The sequence below is a fragment of the Lontra canadensis genome, unplaced genomic scaffold (genome assembly GCF_010015895.1).
Source record: "Lontra canadensis isolate GAN:19392208 unplaced genomic scaffold, GSC_riverotter_1.0 scaffold182, whole genome shotgun sequence".
In the NCBI taxonomy this organism is placed as follows: domain Eukaryota; kingdom Metazoa; phylum Chordata; class Mammalia; order Carnivora; family Mustelidae; genus Lontra; species Lontra canadensis.
In genome coordinates, this window is record NW_022631176.1 from 464084 (window position 1) to 487761 (window position 23678).

General features: G+C 50.6%; 1 protein-coding gene across 1 annotated transcript in view; it reads left to right on the forward strand.

The window, feature by feature from the left end:
* GLT1D1 (glycosyltransferase 1 domain containing 1) overlaps positions 1-23678 on the forward strand; it is an 82231-nt gene that overhangs the window by 35950 nt on the left and 22603 nt on the right. The window contains 4 exon segments of the mRNA XM_032846873.1: positions 49-85; positions 1488-1544; positions 13740-13835; positions 14404-14453. Of these exon segments, the coding sequence (XP_032702764.1) occupies positions 49-85; positions 1488-1544; positions 13740-13835; positions 14404-14453 (240 nt within the window).

Consider the following 23678-nt stretch of genomic DNA (forward strand, 5'->3'; position numbering starts at 1 on the left):
AACGGACTACCCAATTTACTTTTGTCCTTTTTCCGTTCTTTTCAAAAGCCGCATGCCAGGGGGAAGATCTACGTCCAGAGTCAAGGTAAGAATTTTTAAATTTATGTATTTTTAAAGACGAGTTCTTCTAGAGCTGTGCTCGGACTTGTTTGTGGTGAAATCCTATGGGGCCTTAGATTTGCCTCCTAATAATTAGTAGGACGGGCGGACCTATTATCTCCTAACGTGAAGGTGAAGGACAGCTACAGCGACGTTGTAAAAGGACAACTTGTAATACAGGTCATTTACCAGTTTCAACCGGTGGAAGTACAGTGTGCTCCCTCGGGGGCGTGTTTACAAAGCAGAGCCCTCCTGCGCCAACCTCACCCCTTCCTGCCCTCACCCAGGCAGTCCCTGCCCAACAGTGGCCTCCACAGCCCTTGGGGAAGCCCGTAGCACATAACGCAGTGAGGGGACCGCTGCGTTCCCGTTGAAACAACAGGAGTCCCGGGAAGAAGCCACTGCAGCGGGGACACGGAACCCCCGCGAGGCTGGGTCAGTGCGGGTGCAGAGGCCGGAGGCCCGCCTCGGCCGCTCCGCGCCTTATCGCGGGGGACGTGCTCGGGGGTTTCGGTGAGACACGAAGCAGAACCACTTAACTCCGTATGTGTGCATAAACGGAGTCTCCAGGTGTGAGCGCGGGAGCTGTCGCGGCCGGACTCCTAGCCGAGGGCCCCGTGGGCGCCCCAGGCAGGCACGGGCTTGGCCACAGCCTCTACGACCTACACCCTGAGTCACTGTGAACACCACTTAACCTGTGTGGACCTCAGTTTCCAGCTCGATACACTGGAGACTCTGCCTAGCGGAGTGTGCAGGGGTCCCGGGGTGTGTGGGCTGCACCCACCCGGGGTCTGTGCCCAGCGCGGGCCTGCAGTGCACACTCACTAACTAGTACGAACGGGAATCATCGGTGTCATTGGGTGTGGGTGACAGTCTCGAAGGTAAGTTGTGGAGAGGGTTCCATGACTTCATTTACACATCCTGAAACTTCAGATGTTCCCCGTTGTCAGCGTAAGCTGGTAAGTGTCGCCTGAGCGCCTACGCCTTAAATGTTCCATTCAGAACTTTAAACTTAAATCTGTTCAAGGAGCTGCCCAGGATAGCAGGCCGTCCTGTGTGATGCGGGGAGGGCCCAGACTAGGAATTTGAAGCGGAGACGTAATTCGTACGTGGGGCTGTGACACAGAAGCCGGCTGCCTCTGTTAGAGACGCGGCTGGCCCGCCCAGCCATGCACGGCGAGGTCCGGGGTGGGGGGCGCCTTTCCTCGCTTGGGACCTGCGGGCTCCCTTGGAACGTCCCGTGCGGGGGGGATGAACAGGCGTGCACAAGGCACTGGGAACCTTGAGCTCTTCGTAAGAACCACGTAGGAGACCATTATTTGCACGTGGACACAAGGTAGCAGGTTGCATCTAATCAGCATGGCCGCTCTTTCTCTCCTTCGACCCAGGGGTCGTGACCGTACCAAATGCCGCCTTCAGCTGGGACACCTTCCTCCACCGTTCAGGTGAGACATTTTGACCAGGGGGCTTCCTGCCCAGTGGCGAGGTACATGGGGTACTCCTGGGGTTTGGGAGAAGGGGTTCTTCAGGTCAAAGGGAACAAGGGGCGGGGGAGTGGGAACTGGGGCCAGGGTACCCTGGCGTCTCTGTTCCCGGAGGCATCATGAGTGTCTCTTCCTTGGGAGCATGGGAAGAAGAGCGGTTTGGAGAAGGATTTTTCATCCATTCTGGGGTCAAGTCTTCTGTGAGATATGTGTAGATACGTGAATATTTTCTGTTTCCTCCGGTTTACCTATTTTCTTCTAGTTTATCCATTTTTCATTAATGGTTAGCACTGAACCCTGACCAAGAAACCTTTGCCTGCTCAAAGTCCACAGGCTATTCCCTATTTCTTTTCCTCCATAAGTGTTAATGTTTTCGCGCTTTCATTTGGATTTTAACCCATCTGAAATTAGTTTTTGCGTGTGATAGGAGGTAGGGATCAAAATCCCTTTCTTCTTGCACGTTGTGCTAGTATCGTTCACTGAAAATGTTTTTCTTCGCTGAATCGCTCTGCCGAAAAGCGGGTCGGCACGTGAGTGTCCACCGTCCGCACGTCTGCCCTCGGCCGACGTTGCGCTCTTCTCGCTGCGGGTTTGCAGAACGTTGAGATGGTGCTGTGAGTCGGTTACCCGGCTTAGCAGCTGTTGCGCCTATCAGTACGTTTCCACCCACCTGGCAATCTCTAATAAAACCCCACTGTATTGATCTGCAGAAGAATTTAGGGAGAATGGAGATCTTAAAGTCCATGAGAACATGATCTGTCTGTCCACTTTTTTGTCTCATTTACCCTCATAATGATTTGTACAAGTCTGTTTTTTTAAAGAGGGGCGCCTGGGTGGCTTAGCCGTTTAAGCGTCTGCCTTGGTCTCAGGTCATGATCTCAGCCCACATGGTGCTCCCTGCTCAGTGGGAAGCCTGCTTCTCCCCTTCCTCTTCCCCCTGATCGTGCTCTCTCTCTCTCAAGAAATTATTAAGGATTTTATTATTTTTGATGCTACTCTAAAGGTTTCTTAAATTTTGTTTCTGAATTGTTTGTTGCCATATACAAAAATAAAAATTTTTTACATTATATCCTAAAATCTTATGAATTAATTCTAATCAAAAATCCTTTGTAGTATTGAGTTCTACAGACTTATTTGACCAACCCTTTTTTAAACACATTACTATGTAGTGATGCAGGTGCTACATACATTTCAACCTTCATACATTTGCCCAGTTGTGGTTTTTTTTAAAACATACTATAAAATTTGCCCACTTATTTTTTAATTAACATATAATGTATTATTTCCCCGGGGTGCAGGTTCATCAGTCTTAAACAGCTCACAGCACTCACCGTGGCACGTGCCCTCCCCGGTGTCTCTCACCCAGCCACCACATCCCTCTCACCCCCCTCCCCTCCAGCAACCCTCAGTTGGTTTCCTGAGATTAATAATCTCTTATAGTTTGTCTCCCTCTCTGGTTTCGTCTTGTTTCATTTTTCCCTCCCTTCCCCTGTGAACCTCTCCCTTGTTTCTCAAATTCCTCGTATCAGTGAGATCATGTGATAATTCTTTCTCTGACTTATTTTGCGTAGTATTCCATTCTGTATATGAACCACATCTTCTTTTTTTAAATTTATTTATTTGACAGAGATCACAAGTAGGCAGAGAGGCAGGCAGAGGGAGAGGAAGGGAAGCAGGCTCCCTGCTGAGCAGAGAGGTGGAAGTGGGGCTCGATCCCAGGACCCCGAGACCATGACCTGAGCCAAAGGCAGAGGCGTAACCCACTGAACCACTCAGGCTCCCCTGAACCACATCTTTATCCATTCGTCTGTTGAGGGACATCTAGGTTCTTTCCATTGTGTGGCTATTGTGGACGTTGCTGCTATAAACATTCGGGTGCACGTGCCCCTTCAGATCACTACGTTTGTATCTTTAGGGTAAATACCCAGCAGTGCAGTTGCTGGGTCATACAGTAGCTCTATTTTCAACATTTTGAGGAACCTCCATGCTGTTTTCCAGAGTGGCTGCACCAGCTTGCATTCCCACCAACAGTGCAGGAGGGTTCCCCTTTCTCCGCATCCTCGCCAGCATCTGTCATTTCCTGACTTGTTAATTTTAGCCATTCTGACTGGCGTGAGGTGGTATCTCATTGTGGTTTTGATTTGTATTTCCCTGATGCCGAGTGACGTGGAGCACTTTTTCATGTGTCTGTTGGCCGTCTGGATGTCTTCTTTGCAGAAATGTCTGTTCATGTTCTCCGCCCATTTCCTGACTGGATTATTTGTTCTCTGGGTGTTGAGGCCCGGTTGTTTTCCATGGAACACCTGAAAGCAATCTCTGGGTTAGATTATTGATGCCCTTAGAGCTTTCATGCGTAATTGTCTCCTGAGAAGGCAGCATCAATGAGCATATCCCAGTATCTTTAAATACAGGAAGTTTTCTTGCCCACCCATGAGCCCCATAAATGTATGCTCTTGGGGACTCTCATGGCCCTACAGGCCGACCAGCCCAGTCCTTCAGCTGAGGATGTGGGAAGAGCTGCCACTGACTCACCAAGCGCAGTGTAAAGTGTAAGAACTCTTCTGTTCCAACCCCCACTGTTTCTTGTGAGGGTCAACGTTGCAAGGGTACTGTTGGGGGGAAAGGGGGGCTCTGACGTAGCAAGCCTGACGTAAACTTCAGAGAGGAGCTGAAAATGCAAACCACAGCCCTGTCTGCAAGCAAACTTGCAGACCCCAAGCCCGTTTCCTCTCTGGAAACATCAGAAACCAACCCCCGCCCCACCCAACCTACTGTAGATCAGCGTTAGGGTCCACTGGAAAACGAAAATTTCTAAGCATTTTATAGAAACCGTTTTCCGAGTGCATCCATCAGCCTCAGTCGGGGCCAGCAGCAGGGCTGTTCCCCACGTCACGGAGGAGCCCCCACTGCGCCAGTGCTCCGTCGCACTGGGAAGCGCAGGCCATTTCTCAGATCCAGCCGGGCCCGCTGGAAATCGCCTGTCGGGAGGTTATTTTAGCTTCTATATATCATGGGATGCTGCTGGCGTTGTGACTAACAGTCATAATTTCCAAAAGGAGAGTGATTTCTCATCAAGCCTGTAGTCTCTGGTTGATTGTTTCATTGGTCTTATTATGGAGTGATTAACGGGACAGCAGTGGGATGGGCAAGACTCCTCAGACCTGCTGGCCGGCAGCTCCACCTTCACAGGTGTAGTTAGAAGCCATGACCGTGGCCGGAACCCGTGGCAGAGGGAGGCTGGTGGTGTCACGGTTGCCGGCTCAGCTGGTCCTGGCGTCTGGTGGAGGCAGAATTAATGGGTGTCTCTGGGTTTTATGAGCAGGTGTCTGTTCTCATTTGCGGGGTCATTCATCTTTCTCATCTTTTGGACTCTGGAGATGGACGGTCTTCCCCACCCATCCTCTATCTCAGCCTGGCCTCCGGGGCCCGTGACTGATTTGTCACTTCCACTTTGAGCTTCAGACAGTGAAAACAGAAAACCCCGTGAATTCAGTGCAGAGTCCTAGCCCTCAGACACTCAGCCCCTGCATCATCCCAACTGCTCACCTGGCACTCGCGGGGCAGGTGGGGGTGGGGGGGGGTCTCAGCAGCGCCCACCGACGAGCGCTTGATCGGTCTCCAAGGGCTTCCGTCTGCTGCTCGGGTCCCTGATGTTGATTTCATGATGTGCCCTCCTTTACGCTCTGTCTGGGTCCTTCTGAGACTATCCAGTTCTCCCTCTAAGCCCTAGCTAACAAACTGCTAAATCTTTTTAAAGCACTGAACAATGTTTATGCTAACCAGATACCATGTTCCAACAAACCAGCTAGGGAGAAATGAAGAATAAAGTAGGTTACAGGCACGGAGTGGCATCTTACAGATTTTTACATGCTGTTAACAGTAGTTATTCTGATCAGAAGATACACGTACAGGAATCAGGTCAGTTACCTTGCAGTTTTTATGTCCATGTCCAACTTGAATGTTGCTACGGTTCAATGATGCGTGATTTTTGCTTTCAATGTCAAGAACCAGGGCATCTGGATGGCTCAGATGGTTAAGCCTCTGCCTCCAGCTCAGGTCATGATTCCAGGGTCTCGGGATCAAGATCCACATCAGGCTCCCCGCTTAGCAGGGACCCTGCTTCTCACTCTCCCTCTGCATGCCCCTCCCCTGCTGTGCTTTCTCTGTCTCTCTCAAATACATACATACATACACACAAACACACATACACACACACACACACAAACATACATACATACGTTCCAATAATGGCCGCATCAAAAACGGCAATTCTTTGTAAGCCACCAAACCCAAAAACTGTGAAAGCATGAATTTGACCAGATCTTCCTGATTTCCTTTTGTTTGTATCTCTATGCGTAACACGTCTATTTAATTTTCTTCTCCTCTCCTCCTTTCAATTCTATTTCTATGTGGAGACTGGACTATGCCAGGCTCGGATGGTACTGTTTTGCTTCTTGGCCAGGCCTCAGAAAACCCTTTGTTCTTCAGGTGGAAAATTGATGTTACCAGATCCCTTGATATTTTCACAGCCCCTGAATCAAATTTTCCGGCTAAAATCCACTACATCTAATGCACTCAACTGAAATCCTTGGATTTTTTTCTCCTTATAATAACACATGGACAAAAAAGCAAATGAACAGAGCGGCTAGAACAGAAGCTGGGAGAGAAAGTGGCTTTATGCAGATCAGGTTAGTACCGTGGAGGGGCTGACAGGTCAGGCAGAGCGCTGGGCAGCATGGAGGGCGCTCAGCCCGTGGGGACCAATACCTACCCAGTAATGGTTATCAAACCATCCCGAACACCTACAGACTCAACAGGAGATCGAAGAGAAGAAGAGCAGCAGTTCTAGGAACAGAAAAGCGACCACTTTCTGGAAGGTGGGATGTGCGGAGACGTGAATCCAAGGCAACATATGGGAAGAGAGACAGTGCGGGGAGGAGCAGGCTCCCAGCAAGAGAGCAAGCAGCGGAGCACAAAATCGGAACTTTAGAAGTCTGCTCTACTGAGGGACGTCGCTCCAGAGGCTAAGCGGGGGTACAGCCCTTGCAGGGACAGTGTGGTCTCAGGTCCCGCGTGGTCACAGAAAGAGCGGGGGTGCCTGAGTGTGGCAGAGCTCCCAGGTATCAGAGCAGGGAAGCAGGCTACAGGGACGTATCTGAGGAGTGGGCTATCAGCTCAGGGTTACCTTAAACCATGATCTCCGACACAGTTGGGACACTGCTTTTTGAGCTGGGACCCCACAAGTGGCAGATCTGGGGAGACATCCCCCCCAACTTCCTCCTATGGGAGGAGCGGCGTGGGAATGTGCTGCAGGAGTCTGCTGGGTTTGGAGACTCCAAACAGGGCTGTGCACCAGTCACAGACCTCTTTGGAGGCTCCAAACAGGGCTGTGCACCAGTCACAGACCATATGAGCACAGAGCACAGAGACCAGGGAGAGAGGAGAATTTGAGATCACCAAACCAGCCCTATAGGAAATATTGAAAGGGGTCCTCTAAGCAAAGATACCCTAAAAGTAACATAGAACAGAAAGGAACAGAGACAATATACAGTAACAGTCAGCTTAGAGGCTATACAATGGCAGTAAATTCATATCATTCAACACTTACCCTGAATGTAAATGGCTAAATTCCCCAATCAAAAACACAGGGGATCAGAATGAATATAAAAAATAAGACCCATCGATATGCTGTCTGCAAGAGACTCATTTTAGACCCAAAGACACCTCCAGATTTAAAGTGAGGGGTGGAAAACCATTTACCATGCTAATGGACATCAAAAGAAAGCTGGGGTGGCAATCCTTTTATCAGAAACATTTTAAGCCAAAGACTATAATAAGGGATGAAGAATGACACTATGTCATACTTAAAGGGTCTGTCCAACAAGAACATCTAGCAATTGTAAATATCTATGCCCCTAACATGGGCACAGCCAGTTTTATAAACCAACTAATAAAAAAATCAAAGAAACACACCAACAGTAATACAGTAGTACCAGGGGACGTTAACACCCCCCTCACTGAAATGGACAGATCATCTAAGCAAAAGATCAACAAGGAAATAAAGGCCTTAAATGACACACTGGACCAGATGGACATCACAAACATACTCAGAACATTCTATCTGAAAGCAACAGAATACATACACATTCTTCTCTAGTGCACATGGAACATTCTCTAGAACAGATCACATCCTGGGTCACAAATCGGGTCTCAACCAGTACCCAAAGACTGGGATCATTCCCTGCATAGTTTAAGACCACAATGCTCTGAAGCTAGAACTCAATCACAAGAGGAAAATTGGAAAGAACTCAAATACACGAAGGCAAGAAAGCATCCTACTAAAGAATGAATGGGTCAACCAGGAAATTAAAGAAGAATTTTAAAAATTCATGGAAACAAAGGAAAATAAAAACACAACTGTTCAAAATCTTTGGGACACAGCAATGGCAGTCCTGAGAGGAAAGTATATAGCGATACAAGCCTTTCTCAAGAAACAAGAAAGGTCTCAAGTACACACCCTAACCCTACATCTAAAGGAGCTGGAGAAAGAACAGCAAAGCCTAAAGCCAGCAAAAGACAATAAAGATCAGAGCAGAAATCAATGAAATAGTAACCAAAAGAACAGTAGAACAGATCAATGAAACTAGGAGCTGGTTCTTTGAAAGAATTAGTAAGACTGATAAACCCCTGGCCAGACTTATTAAAAAGAAAAGAGAAAGGACCCAAATTAATAAAATCATGAATGAAAGAGGAGAGATCACAACCAACACCAAAGAAATACAAACAATTATAAGAACATATTATGAGCAACTCTACGCCAGCAAATTTGACAATCTGGAAGAAATGGATGCATTCCTAGAGATGTTTAAACTACCACAACCTGAACCAGGAAGAAACAGAAAACCTGAACATTCCCATAACCAGTAAGGAGATTGAAGCAGTCATCAAAAATCTCCCAACAAACAAGAGCCCAGGACCACACGGCTTCCCAGGGGAATCCTACCAAACATATATATATTTTTTTATTTTTATTTTTTTATTAACAACATGAGTGCCCGGTTTAGCACTTTTTAAAAAAATTTTATTTATTTATTTGACAGAGATCACAAGTAGGCAGAAAGAGAGAGGGAGAAGCAGGCTCTATGCTAAGCAGACAGCCCAATGTGGGGCTTGATCCCAGGACCCTGAGATCATGACCTGAGCTGAAGGCAGAGGTTTTAACCCACTGAGCCACCCAGGTGCCCCCCGCACCAAACATTTAAAGAAGAATTAATTCCCATTCTCCTGAAACTGTTCCAAAAAATAAAAATGGAAGGAAAACTTCCAAACTTATTTTATGAGGCCAGCATTATTACCTTGATCCCAAAACCAAAGACCCCATCAAAAAGGAGAATAACAGACCAATATCCTTGATGAACATAGGTGCGAAAATTCTCACCAAAATACTAGCCAGTAGGATCCAACAGTCCATTAAAAGGATGATTCACCACGACCAAACTGAATTTGTTCCTGGACTCCAAAGGTGGTTCGACAACCACAAATCAATGTGATACAACACATTAATAAAAGAACAAGAACCATATGGTACTCTCCATAGATGCTGAAAAAGCATTTGACAAAGTACAGCATCCCTTCCTGATCAAAACTCTTCACAGTGTGGGGATAGAGGGCACATACCTCAATACCATCAAAGCCATCTGTAAAAAACCCACAGCAAATATCATTCTCAATGGAGAAAAACTGAGAGCTTTTCCCCTAAAGTCAGGAACATGGCAGGGCTGTCCACTATCACCACTGCTATTCAACATAGTACTAGAAGTCCCAGCCTCAGCAATCAGACAACAAAGAGAAATTAAAGGCATACAAATTGGCAAAGAAGTCAACCTCTCACTCTTTGCAGGTGATATGATACTTTATGTGGAAAACCCAAAAGATTCCACTCCAAATCTGCTAGAACTTGTACAGGAGTTCAGTAGAGTGTCAAGTTATAAAATCAATGCACAGAAATCAGCTGCATTTCTTTACACCAACAGCAAAACAGAAGAAAGAGAAAGTAAGGAGTCAGTCCCATTTACAATTGCACCCAAAACCGTAAGATACCTAGGAATAAACCTAACCAAAGAGGCAAAGAATCTGTACTCAGAAAACTATAAAGTACTCACGAAAGACATTGAGGAAGACACAAAGAAATGGGAAAACATTCCATGCTCATGGATTGGAAGAACAAATATTATGAGAATGTCTATGTTACCTAGAGCACTCTACACATTTAATGCAATCCGTATCAAAATACCATCAACTTTTTTCAAAGAAATGGAACAAATTATCCTAAAATTTCTATGGAACCAGAAGAGACCCCAAATAGCCAGAGGAATGTTGGAAAAGAAAAGCAAACTCGGCAGCATCACAATTCCAGACTTCAAGCTCTATTACAAAGCTGTCATCATCAAGACAGCATGGTACTGGCACAAAAACAGACACATAGATCAATGGAACAGAATAGAGAGCCCAGAAATGGACCCTCAATTCTATGGTCAACTAATCTTCAACAAAGCAGGAAAGAATGTCCAATGGAAAAGGGACAGTCTCTTCAACAAATGGTGTTGGGAAAATTGGACCCACATGCAGAAGAATGAAACTGGACCATTTGGTTACATCACATACAAAAATAGACTCAAATGGATAAAAGATCTAAATTTGAGACAGAAATCCATCCAAATCCTTGAGGAGACACACAGGCAGCAACATCTTTGACCTCCAAGGCAAGGGAAGCAAGGGCAAAAATGAACTACTGGGACTTCATCAAGATTAAAAGCTTTTGCACAGCAAAGGAAACAGTTAACAAAACCAAAAGACAACCGACAGAATGGGAGAAGATATTTGCAAATGACGTATCAGATAAAGGGCTAGTGTCCAAAATCTATAAAGAACTTATCAAACTCAACACCTAAAGGACAAATAATCCAATCAAGAAACGGGCAGAGGACATGAACAGACATTTCTGCAAAGAAGACATCCAGATGGCCAACAGACACATGAAAAAGTGTTCCATATCACTCGGCATCAGGGAAATACAAATCAAAACCACAATGAGATACCACCTCACACCAGTCAGAATGGCTAAAATTAACAAGTCAGGGAATGACAGATGCTGGCGAGGAAGTGGAGAAAGGGGAACCCTCCTACGCTGTTGGTGGGAAGGCAAGCTGGTGCAGCCACTCTGGGAAACAGCATGGAGGTTCCTCAGAAAGTTGAAAAGAGAGCTACCCTATGACCGAGCAATTGCACTGCTGGGTATTTACCCTAAAGATACAAACGTAGTGATCAGAAGGGGCATGTGCACCCGAATATAGCAGCAACGTCCACAATAGCCACACTATGGAAAGAACCTAGATGTCCATCAACAGATGAATGGATAAAGATGTGGTTCATACACACAATGGAATACTGTGCAGCCATTAAAGAAATGAAATCTTGCCATTTGCAACAGCATGGATGGAACTAGAGGATATTATGCTGAGCGAAGTCAGACAGAGAAAAACAATTATATGATCTCCCTGATATGAGGAAGTGGAGATGCAACTTGGGGGACTTGGGGGTAGGAAAAGAATAAATGAAACAAGATGGGATCGGGAGGGAGACAAACCATAAGAGACTCTTAATCTCACAAAACAAACAGGGTTGCTGGGGGTGGGGAGAAAGGACAGGGTGGCTGGGTGATGGACGTTGGGAGGGTATGTGCTATGGTGAGTGCTGTGAAATGTGTAACACTGACAATTCATAGACCTGTACCCCTGAAACAAATAATACATTATTTGTTAATAAATTAAAAAATAATTTTTAAGGAGACTCCACACCCAGTGTCAGGCCCAACACAGGGCTTGAACTTACAACCTGAGATCAGAACCTGAGCCAAGATCAAGAGTCAGATGCTCACCTGTTTGAGCCACCCAGGCGCCCCAGGAACCAGCACTTTAAAAAACCGAAATGGGAGAGAAAACATGAGAGTTCCTCGTGTGTAATACAGCTAACACAGGGGCCGTGTGTGGATGCAGACACATCTATCATGTAGACAAAGTTTCCGTACCACATGTCCACCTCACGGCGAGTCACAGAACGTTGTCCTTGGTGGGTCACTCTCTCCAGGCAGGCTTCCTCGGGGTCCTGGGTAGGGGTGGGCGGAGGCACACTTCTCCCGGCATCCCTGGAGCAGAACCAGACCGCGTCACAGTGAAATAAAGGGACAGACTCGTTTCCGACATCATGCCTGTTGTGTGCACACGTGTAGACGCCAGCGTAGTCTGTCTGCCAAGACGGCAGACAGGTTTTCAGACCGGGCTCGCTTCGGCTCCTGTCCCTGGGTCATCTCTGTGTTTGCTTTGCTGTTGTACTTTTTTTTTTCATTATTTTTCCTCCTTTTTGGTACATTCATGTGTCTCTTTCCACCTTTCCTTCTTGTCTTCTTATGTATTTGAGCCCATATTCCAGGTACACTATCATGACAGGGTCTGTGATGTTGTGTCCCACCCAGGGGCTCACATCTGGACACACAGCCCTTCGGCAGTTGTTCGAGATATAAAAACAATGTGCACACGTGTGCATGCGCGTGTGTGCACGCCCACGTGCCCTGGGCTAAGGCTTCCCATGTAGTTAACAGCACATCTCCTGGCTTTCTGCTTGTCCCTCTGTTAACTTTCCAATGTCACCAGTAACTGATTTTCATGCCGACACTTGGGGTTTCTGTCCTCACTGGACATTCACTGTCTGGCTTCGGCTTCACTGACGGTTCCTGCCTCGGAAGGAGGAATTTATCTGTGTCTCACACTTGACCTTCCAGTCCCTTAAAAGAATTCTTCAAGTTATCATTCATTAAAGGCAATAGCTTGTCTCCCGGCCTCAAAGTCCTCTGATCGGGGACCCGAATTCTGCACCTGGCTTCCAGCTGGGACTTTCGGTCACACAGTACGTCTTGTCCTCCTGGGGTGAGTTCCGGGGTGCGCGGCACAGTGGGGAGATCATTCACGCCCCCCGCACCTCAATGTCATTGTCAGCGGTTACTTCAGACCATGGGGACACCCAGCCTTACCGTGTGTCACAGGCAGTCAGTACACAGCGTGTGTGGTCACGTGGAGGTGGCACAGACGTGTCCCCTTGTCGCTCTGACGACGCAGCTATGCACGGCTCACAGCAGCACCGAGACACGGGAAGTGCGCGCAGCGGGGAGCGGTGAGGTACACACGGGCACCGAATCCTCTCACCGGCCCGATTTGGGGCGCAGGCACATGCATCTGGGAATGACGTTTTAGGTCGGCTTGTGTTAACTGCACGGATCATTTCTGTCGGATCACTTGCCCGTTGCTGCCCTTCAAACCACCTCAACACAAAGGGGCTTAAAGAGCCCCGGTTTCCCATGGCCGTGGGGGCTGGTGGCTGGGCCCGGGCTCGGGGGCGGCTCCTGCCGGCCGCACCTGTCTGCTGCTGGGCCCGCACTCCCTCTGCGGTGGGCCAAGGCCTGCAGCTCCTGCGGGGTCGGCCGGCCGTCTCCCCGCAGATCCTCGTCCCCAAGGAGGCAGCTGGCCTGGCTGGGAGGTGGCAGTGCTCTGGGAAGTGAGAGACAGTGACACGGCTTCCCATGGCTGCGACCCGGAAGTCACTCGCCGGCCTCCCCCCGGGCTCTGTGGGCCAACACTAATCCCCAGGCCGGCCCAGAGCCGAGGGGTCACGAGAGCCACCATGCGACCCAAAGCCTTTAGTCCACGTACCCGTGGGCATGTCCATGTTAGTGCGTGCAGCTCAGGGAACACGCAGACTCGGGGTCACGCCACCACACAAAGCCCCCTCACTTGCATGAAGGAAATGCTCATCTAACTGAAATTCCAGCCAAATGCTTTCCAGGGCCTGTGGCTCACACTTCGCAAGAATTGCTCCTTTCTCGCTGCCCAGCCCGTTTCCTGGGCTGAACTCAGCTCAGGTTTTCCCACCGGGAGGGGCAGATCATTCGTGCCGTGAACTGTGTGAAGGTTACGGGGGGCGGGGGGTGCGGACAGGTGCGGAGAGGTGGGAGCCCTGCGGCTTCGGAGCGGCGTCTCGGGTCTTTGCTCCCGTGGCGTCCAGTGCCTTCTCCCCACTAAGAACACCTGAACTCTTCCCTTGCAGGGATTAACCAAAGTGCTGATAACTTACACATCTTTCTCCTGGTGTGTGGCCTTAGACAAGTTAAGGACCCTCTTTACTTGGTGGATGTGTTCTCAGGTACGTTTCGTTGACAGAATTCTGTCTGGGGTCTGGTCTCAGCCTACTTCTCTGTAGGATTTTCAGTCTTCCCGTCTCCGTCTTCCCACATGAGCAGAACCGCTTCTAGGTGGGTACTCTGGAAACAACCAGAAAAATAAGAGCACTGGGTAGTGTCCGTTTCTACTCTCCTGTGCCCTCGGCTTCTGAGGAAATCACAAAAACAGTGAATAATTGTAAGAATAAGATAATCTTGCCTGGAAATGTCTCACACACGTCAGTTTGTAGGACACGTTTGGAGATTTGCTGCGTTGCCTGAATCACCCCTAAGTCCACGTTGGCTTGTGGAAGTGTTTCCTCCTGGTTGTTCCAATAGGGGCGAGATCTGGATAATGCACAACATTCTAGAAAAAGCATTTTACTTAGAATAATACAACGTTCGGTGTTTACATTTCAAATACATAGAATTTGACTGTTGAATGAACAGTGATAAGAAATAATGTATATTATCATATAATTAATGTTAAACTTAATTACGTTTCCATTTATGGCATAAAACCACTGAATTTTTTTTCTCTTTCTTCCCAAGAATGGCATCGTGAAGAGCCTAACGTCTACATGGTGATCGCAGGCCCTGAAGTAAGTCCGCGCACCGCAAGCACTGCTGTCCTGTCTTTATACTATGTGTTTTCTAAAATTAGTTGCCATTTCTCTTTAACCACGTTATTTTCTTCCCGTCAAAGTAATTAAAGTCTACTTTTTTATAAATGAAAACCACGTGTAAGGGTGAGGAGGTTTTGTAATTCCTCGCAGCTCATCGACTGCTACAGCGGGTAGGTTTTCACGGGAATGCGGCAGTCCGAGTTGGTGCGTGGGGCGCGTGGGGTACGTGGCCCACGCACCTGAAACTGCTTTACGCTGCACAGCAAACCACGCAGAGCCGTCCCTTTGCCGAGCACCGGGTGAGCTGGCCGACTTGCATTTAGGACCCAAGCGGTGTGGGAAGTAACTATCCGTGAGCGCGGGAGAGCAGAGGCCAGCAGAAGCCCTGGGAGACCCTGTGTCTCTTTGCACGGGCCTCCAGGAGAGTCGTTGCTCCCCTCAACAGTGCGGGTCAAGCACGTGCAGCTCTGTCCCACACGCAGGGCCGAGCACTCGGGAGTCAGAGCATCGGGGTGGAGACTCCTCCTGAGAACGAACTGTGATTTACTCCAGGCTCTCTGGGAAACGAAGCGGGCTTTGTGCTTCCAGCAGGGAGCGATGGGACCGTGCCCCCATGGGGTTGTCTATGACAGGGCAGCAGATGGCACACCCTGGGGAAAGGCATCGCTCATTTCCTTGGTCCTGTTTGCCAAACCGGGATAGTTGAGCTTGTGACCTCGCCGTGTCACCCACTGTATTCATGGGGGGTGCCCCTGAGAACGTAAACGAGTGGGTTCCCGCACACCGCAGTCTTACCTGCTCTGCACGCTCTTCTGTGGGTTCCGGCCCCCTGGGGACACACACGGCATGCAGCGGGGGACACGCACTTGTCTCCGTATTCCCAGACTTTTGGAGACAGTACGTTTACCTGGAAAGAGACCCCGTAACCTAATAAAAATAGCGAGGGCTCGACTCTGCCCTTGAAAAATGAACCACTCCACGTTCAGTGCGAGTGTTTGATGCAACACGCACTCACACACACACACGCCTGCACACGTGCTCGGCCGCAGCCTCCCGGTAGCAACAAGATGACCCCGGGGCCCTGCTGCGTGTGAAGTCCCCTCGCGGCCGAGCTGTTTATGACGAGGATGTTTTAATTCTGTTTCCATCCTTCCATCCGGAGAGCGTTGCTGAAAGGAAAAGTTAGAGTTAGATGCGGAAATCCCCACTACCGGAGAGAGAAAGCCTCAGACTTAGAAAGAATTTAGCGATGTGGTTTCTCATTTCCACTATTTCCGTTTTCATGGCGATGTTCTATTTATGGCATGTGATGCTGGCTTTCCAACTATGAAGATTTTCTTTAAAAATAAATTGAATTGGCTTCAGAAAAATATCAAATAAGGAGCCGTACAGATGGTACGCAGATACAACAAATTACAAAAATCCACGCAATGGCCCGAGTCCGGGGAAGAGCTGTTATGAAGTGTTCGTGTCCGGGTGCAAGAGACCCCACAACGTGGCCTTGCTGGACAGAAGCGCCGGCCCGCGCCCCACCACAGAAGACCCCGTCCGCCCGGGTCTCTGTACCGCGTTTCCATGTGCGGAAACCTGCCCGGGGGCTTAGGAACACTCCGGAAGCAGGGAGCTCGTGACAGCAACCCCTTCCCCGGGGGCGCCGGAGCTGGGGCAGTGACCGGGGGAGGGGCGGCAGGGAGGGGCGGCTGGCCCCGGCGTCCCCTCCCCAGACCCACCTGTGTCCCTCCGTTCAGCCTGCCAGCAGCGGGGACAGTCCCAGCGTGGCTGCCTCCTGAGGGCTTCTCAAGCGCTGGTCTTCCGGGAGACACGGTTGTCATCTTGCCATTTCAACTGAACGGTGACGCTGTGTCTCACATCCCAAAGAAATGCGGTCTTTGTACCACTTGCTATCGCACACACACGGGGCCCACAACGTGCATCGCTGTTATATCTGTGTCTTTAGCTTCTGGAAGGAGGTGGTGCTTTGGCGCCAGGAGAGGAAGTGCAGGTCTGTGGCGATGCCGGAGAGCACGTCACCAGGAGCGTTCATGATTCCAGAGCTTCCAGGGGCTCCTCCGGGCTGTTTCCCAGCCGGAGTAGTAGCCCTGCAATGCCGAAGAACAGGGCTTGCTTGGCAGGTGCAGGTCTGAGACGAGCCCCAGGACGGTCACCAGCTAGAGCGCCTGCCGGGGCCCCCAGGGACTGTCTGGAGCTGCGTGGACAGCCCGCCTTGGTCTGCTTCTGTGGAGCAAAGACCCCAAGCAGTGACGGGGGGTGGGGGCTAGGAAATGGCACACTTGAGTTGGGGGTCCAGGACCCTCCGTGAAAGGTTATGACCAGAGACTCCCGGCCCTTCAGCTCACCGATCTCCAATGATCGAAGGCGGGTCTATCTACAAGGCACTGCACTACCATGAACCGAAACCGCGGCGGGAAACGGGAGGTGCATCTCTCCGCTGCAGGTTTGCCGCCCAGCAGAAGCAGGAGTCAACACCTGCCCGTGTCATGGCCACACTCCGCCTGGAGCTTTCCTGGGGTCTGCCTGCTTCTCCCCACTGCCCAGGGAGACGGTTCTCCCCTACCTCAGTCGGCTTCGGGTAATGTGGCGTCACGCACTTCCTGGCCCGAGTACAGAAGTGAAGGCTTCGGGTCTGACACGTTCATACACGTCTGGTCCGTTTGGGCAACAGAATCCCATGGATGGGCTGGCGGACCAGCAACAGAGACCTGGTTCTCCTGTCCTGGAGGCCGGAAGTCTGAGAGGGAGGTGCCGGCGAGGCCTCTTCATGGCCGAGGGACGCTCTCCGGGGTCATTTGGGAGACTTGATCCCATCGGTTAAGACTGATCTTATTTCTAAGGCCTCCACCTTCATGACCCACTCACCTCCCAAAGACCTCACCTCCTGACGCCATCATCTTTGGGGATTCGGATTCAGGGTATGAATTAGGGGTGTGGGGGACACAACAGGCCATAGAAATACCCCTACCTCATAAGAGGTCTCTCTCAGACCTAAGGGAAAAACAAAAAGCCCCATCCAAACCGTGGTGCCATCTCAGCAGACAGGATAATTTGAGCTTCTAAAAGGCAGCATCGAATCCACAGGGTCACAAACTCCTCCAGACAAGTTGTTCTCTTCTTGATTCTTTGTGTCCCATGGAAGACAGACGTGATGCGTCCAGACACACATCTCAGATCCCCTGGGAACCTGGGCGGGCTGGTGTCTAAGGCTCACTTGTTTGCTTCCTAACCGTGACCTGGGGTACGCTGGTGAGTGTCCAGCAACTGGTGCTCGTGGGGAACAGGACACGGAGCCTTTTTCTGGAAGCCCCAGTGGCCTGTTGCCACAGTGTGGAAGCTTCCGCCACGGCCAGTTTGCAGTTAACAGGGGACGTCTCTGAAGACAGTGGAGATGCACGCGCGGCCGGGGCGGGGGGGGGTGCGCAGACCCAGGCAGCACGGGGTGCGTGCACACACACACGCACATCACCGGACGAGCGTCGCTAGGCGGGGCTGCTCTCGCTTCACACAGCTCTGCACTCTGGGCCTTGCTCTTGATGCAGCTCCACGCCCAGCAGCGCCTGAACACGACTAAGATTGAGACCCGAGCTGAGATCAAGAGTCAGACGCTTAACTCTGGTCCTTTCTGGAAGACTGTGCTGTGCCTTGCTATGTGATGCTGTTCTCTTCCATGTTATTTTTAAAAAAGCTTGTTTTTGCCCAAAAATCAGTCTCCTGATTTCCTTCCTAATCTGACATGTGAAAATCACTGACTTGGCCACGCCGGATGGGGTCGGTCCCACTAGGCGTCCATTCTCTCCGAGGCCAGCGTGCGCGGCAGCTCCCGCCGTGGGCGCCTCTCCCCAGACGTTGGCCTGGCTCGGTCGGGACCGGCAGCTACGCTCTCGCTGACCACCCGCCCAGCCCAGCCCCCACGTTCATCCTTACAGGATCTCTGGACATCTGTCCGCCTTCATGGTGGAGGATTCAATCGGACATCATGTCTGAAGACCAAACGGGGGGGGTGAATTTTACACTTGAAATTGAATCCTTGCAACATCGGTGATTAATCTGGAAATGGATTTTCAAAGCGGGTCAGAGTTCAAACCTTGGGACACACCAAAACCCATGCTTTAACGACTGTGTCGTGTAGGGGACTGCCATTATCTGTGGCATCTGACGGGAATTCACTCCTCATTCTGCGTCCTCCTTTGTTAACTGCAAAGTTCCGTGGCTGGATGAACTACGCAGAGGTCACGCGCTGGCTGCCCTGGACAAAACTGCACTGACTCGGTGAGCTAAGGCATCTGGAACGGTCTCTCATTAGGGAATCGGCGCGGTGCACACAGCAGGGGTCCCTCTGGTCCTTTCTGTGCGTGCAGCCCCATCACATGGGACACACCAGTGAGGACATCAGCACCGCTCAGTCAGCGTCCCTCGGCCGCAGGCGTCACACCAACTCCAAATGCAACTTACAGGAAGACAAGAGCCACCAAGAGAGTAGCTGGGGACTAGAGGTCAGCCGGGAAGGTGCCGTCCAGGACACCCCCTGGGGAGGAGTGAGCTCCACCCACTTCACAGTCTCTGGATCCTTCAGTTCCAGGTCCGGGACCCAGTTCGGGTTACATCCCACCCTTTTGTAAGGAGAGGACTAGGCACCTGGTTCCACTTTGACCAACTGTGTCCACGGGAGGAGGTGAGGAGGAACCAAAGGAAGGGGCTCTGGCAGAAGAGGTGGATGCTGAAAGGTCCGAGGAGAAAGTAGACATCCGCGGCACGTGCAAATGCCCTGTTGGTGCAGACGTGCGGACGGAGGAAGGGAAGACGCTTATCAGTCAGTTGATGGGAGTAAACAGCCACAACGTTGGGTCCTTGGGGTGGCCTCAGTGCTTTCCTTGGGGAAACGGAAAGAACGCCCTTCGGTGGGGAAGACTGCTCGGCTGCCCGAATCTGCTGTGTCCTCCTCGGGATGGGCTGCTGGGCGACAGCCATGCTGAGCAGAGTCTCTGCAGGAGACCGGGCCACCATTATTCATGCTGTTGTTCGTTCACAAGGACACTGTGCACGTTATTATAAACGTGTCTGTGTGCACGCGTGTGCGTTCACATCTACAAAACCGGACTTCTTTATTCAGTCCTTCAAGAAGTTCTTACTGAGAGCCGCTGTGTTGTAGACGTACGGAGCACATGGCACAGGCGTGACACCTGCGGTCACGAGGCACACAGTCCAGTCAGAGGACAGACGGGGGCTGTGTCCGCAAGGGAGGGCCCGGGGCCGTGGAGCATTCACAGGCTCCTGCCACTTCCCCTGGCCCATCCCAGAGGGCATGGCGTCGCTCTGCCCACCGAGCGTTTATCCGGTCTAGTCACCGTTTATAAAATTGTCACAAGAATGTCCTTAGGTCGCTTCAAAAATCACAGATGCTGTGTATGTTTGATTTTTTAGCTGCCAGACATGTTTATCTCCGTGGCCGTTCTTAGCAAGAACATTTTAAAATGGGGACCCCTGTCCCGTACGGGATCTCCGTAGCCATTCATTTAAACCCTGTGGCATCATCCGCGTCCTGCACAGGTAGTTCCGTGTGGCCGGGTAGTACGGCGGTTGCACGCTCGGACCCTGCAGTGAGCTGGGTGTCCCCTGACCGTGTCTCAGCTTCCCCATCTGCAAAGTAGGCATGACCAAGACAGTGCCACCTGCCTCACCGTTTCTCGCGGGGACTGAGTACTGGCGCGGTGCCTCGAACAGCGCCTGGCTCACGGGCAGCGTCCTAGATGACATACGTGGGAAAGCGCAGCACGTGCGAATGTCTCCTTGGGGCCCGGACACGCCGGGATCCCGGGTTAGCTGTAGGATGGTCTCAGTCTGGCTTTGGTTTCCTATTAAAGCTGCTTTGATCTCCGTTCAACCATTTTAGCAAAGCGTGTGGCTTCTGCTTCCAGGAGGGTCTCGAGTGGCCGCATCTGCTGGCGCTCCTTGATAAGGAGTGTGGTATGAGCACCCGGTCTGAGCAGGACAGCTTAATGACTTCCCACAGTAACGTCTTATATCAAAGATGATTTTCCTTAAGCCTGGAGTTGAAACAATATCTTCGGCTCAGAAATAAATAAGCTTAGAGGGAGGAAATGAGAATCTTCTTTGCTCCTTACAATGCTTTTGCTTTTTAAAATTTCATAAGGTGCTTTCATTACATAAAAAAAATCTACCCTTTTTTTCTTTATCTTGTATTTTGTTCCCCTTGGCTTCACTGGGAGATTTGAAAACGAACCGATGTGGAAGGTAAATCCTGGCAAGTGTCATGCAGTGTGTACTTCCAGCTCGAAAGCGGTTAGACCTTCAGCTGAATTTTAGTTAACGTGCTAGTATTTCAGCAGACTCCTAAAGTCTTCCTCGATGAAATGCTTTTTTCTAAGCAGTTAATTGTGACAGAAGCAAGCTAACAAAACTAAACATGAGGGATCTCTAAAAATGATCATATGTAAAGTATGAATTTGACAATTACTATGGAAAGCCAAAAGAAGGCTTTCATTAGGCTGTTTGCTTTTTCATGATAAGCTATTGGGATTATAATGTAATTCCATTGTTTCAGATCATTTCAACAGAAAGAATCAGGAATAAAAATGGAAGGGAAGGGCCAGACGGAAACCATGCATTTAGGGGATATTATCAAGCAGAGCGCTGTGTGCAGGACACGGGGCCTGGCCTTGGCGGGAAAGGACATGCATACGGGGGCAAGGCGGACGAGCAGCAGACTGGGCAGGCCTGCGTTTGGTAGCAGGTGGAAGGAAAGGGGGGGAAGGAGACGTCGCTTCTTGTTTGGGTGATCAGGGAAAGTCTCCCACGGAGGGGGCGTCGGCCAGGGACGGAAGGGGGCATTGCTCGTGGCGAGAGTGGCAACAGTCAGGGAGGGAACCAGAAAGCTACAGACAGGCTTATCATGGGAAAATACACAGGTAAGCAGGTAGTGATTCCGTAGTGCACGTTGGTGTTCCGTGAACTAGTTGATAAAACCCCTGAGGACACAGCAGAGAGGCAGCAGAGCGTTCCGTCTCCTGGCCCGGCACCCTTCCAGCTGTGTGACGGTGGTTAAGCTACAGGAGCTCTCTGAGCTGCACAGTCCTCTCGTGTGAGGTGGGGTTTTCACATCAGGATCGCTGGCAGGAAGTAAGTGAATGCACGCAGAGAACGTAGCGTAGGTTAGGCCCAGAGACCGTGGCAAGTAAACACGGACTCTTAACGGCCATAAACACCAAATCATCCAGAATGAGGAGTTTCTCCTTTGAGGATCTTTCGAGAAGTGGGGAGCGTGTTGCGGGCTCCAGGGGTCCATCTCTAACCCTGGCACTGCTTCCAGCTGGCCTGGCACCCCCAGAGGAGAAGGGGGGCAGGCAGGGAGGCCTCAGAGCAGGGTTCCCGCAGAGGCACTTGGCCAGGCCACTGGCTACAAAACCTGCCTGCGAGCGGGCGCCCTCTGCTGGCGGCTGAAGAAATCTTTCCAGGCCTGCACTGGGGCGTTCTGGAAGCTGTCCTCATCACAAGTCCTGCTCCGACCTGGCTTTGGGCGTCTGGTGCAGGAACTGCCCGGGACTTCCCGCAGATCCGAGCTTTTGGGCTCCGCTGTAGGTGCTGTGCAGGAGGCAAGTGAGGCCTATCGGGCTATTTGGAAGGGACCAAGCTGTGTGCTGTCCACACCAGGTGTGTGATAATGTTGCCAAAGACACGGCTGGCGGGCTGCACATGTGAAGAACGTACTCAAGAACGCTCTGGACGGGAAACAGTTCACTCTCAAAAAAGCAAGAACCAGGGCTTCTGGGGGACTCAGTCAGTGAAGCGTCTGCCTTTAGCTCAGGTCACGGTCTCAGGGTCCTGGGTTCAAGCCCCCTATCAGGCTCCCTGCTCAGCGGGGAACCTGCTTCTCCCTCGGCCCATGCCCCTCCCTCGTGCACTTGCTCTCTCTTGCCCCACTCCCAAATGAATAAATAAAATCTTAAAAACAAAAAACCCCACAAAAGATTCCCTTCTTGTTACTGGTAGTCCTGAACATTAGCTACTTCCCCCCGTGGGGTCAGCAGGTGCCCAGGTATGTGACCGCGAATGGAAACCCAGGGGCACAAGTCAGGTCTTGGAAGCATTTCTACTTTGATTTGTGTGCAAATGTTTAACAGGAAAGTAGAGACGTGTAAAGCACTTGCGCAGGTCAAAAGGCTCCGGCAAGAAACTTCGGCAACTGAAGTTTGTGACAATTACACACAAACCTGTGAAGGCTTTCTGGATCGTGCAAGCACTGGGATTTTCTTAGCGCGAGCAGGTCGTTTATGGACGGTAGCTGAACGGTGTTCGCCTATCTCTAGCTCACACGGGATCCCGCGCAGGCTCTTCTCCCTCGTAAGTGGCCCCGCGCGCAGGTGCATCTGTCTTCTGGCCGTCCGGTCACCTTGCTCTTGAAATACACGAAACTCTAGAAACATCTTCCTGGGGATAGTTTCAGCGTTCCCTGCGCTTCCTGACTGGCTGCACTAGCTTCTGGATACATCCCAGTCGGTGCCAGCGGTCTGAAGGATTTGGGGCCCCACACGCACGGCGTTCCCTTGCCAAAAGAAACGGAAATGAAGTTTCTGGAAGGCACAGCATTTTTTCAGTTGGCACGATAAAGTAGACGGACGCTGTCCTATTCCTCAAACCGACTTGTGCTGTAACTACTACCTACCGCTAGAGCACGAGTGAGAACAGAAGTGGAATCTGCGCCCGCTGCTTGCTTGTCAGGAGGACGGGACGAGCCGGCAGACACTGTTGGTAAAATGTGTTCCCGCCCTCCTCTGTCTGTGTCTTTGAGGAAGTGCTCAAGATTCGTTGACACAGAGCATCAACTTAAGAATAGGTGTTGTTTTAAAAACTATTTTAAGTGTTATTTTAAAAGTTATATTTAAAAGTTATTTAACGAGTTGTTAATCTAGAAGTGTTATTTCTAAAAGTATTTAAAAATATGTCATGGTTGCCAGCGCGCTGCACGGAAGGCCAAGGGCAAAGCCGAGGTCCGCTGGCTGAGTGTGCACCGGGGCCAGTCAGATGCGAACGTACGCTGGGCTCCACCCTGGCTGGGCTCCACCCTGGCTGGGCTCGTGGGAGTGCTGTACAGTGGGACAGTGTCCCCTCACGTCCTCTGGGTACCCCCGAGAGTAAGGCCGCCGGAGAAGAGGCCACGTGCTCCAGCCG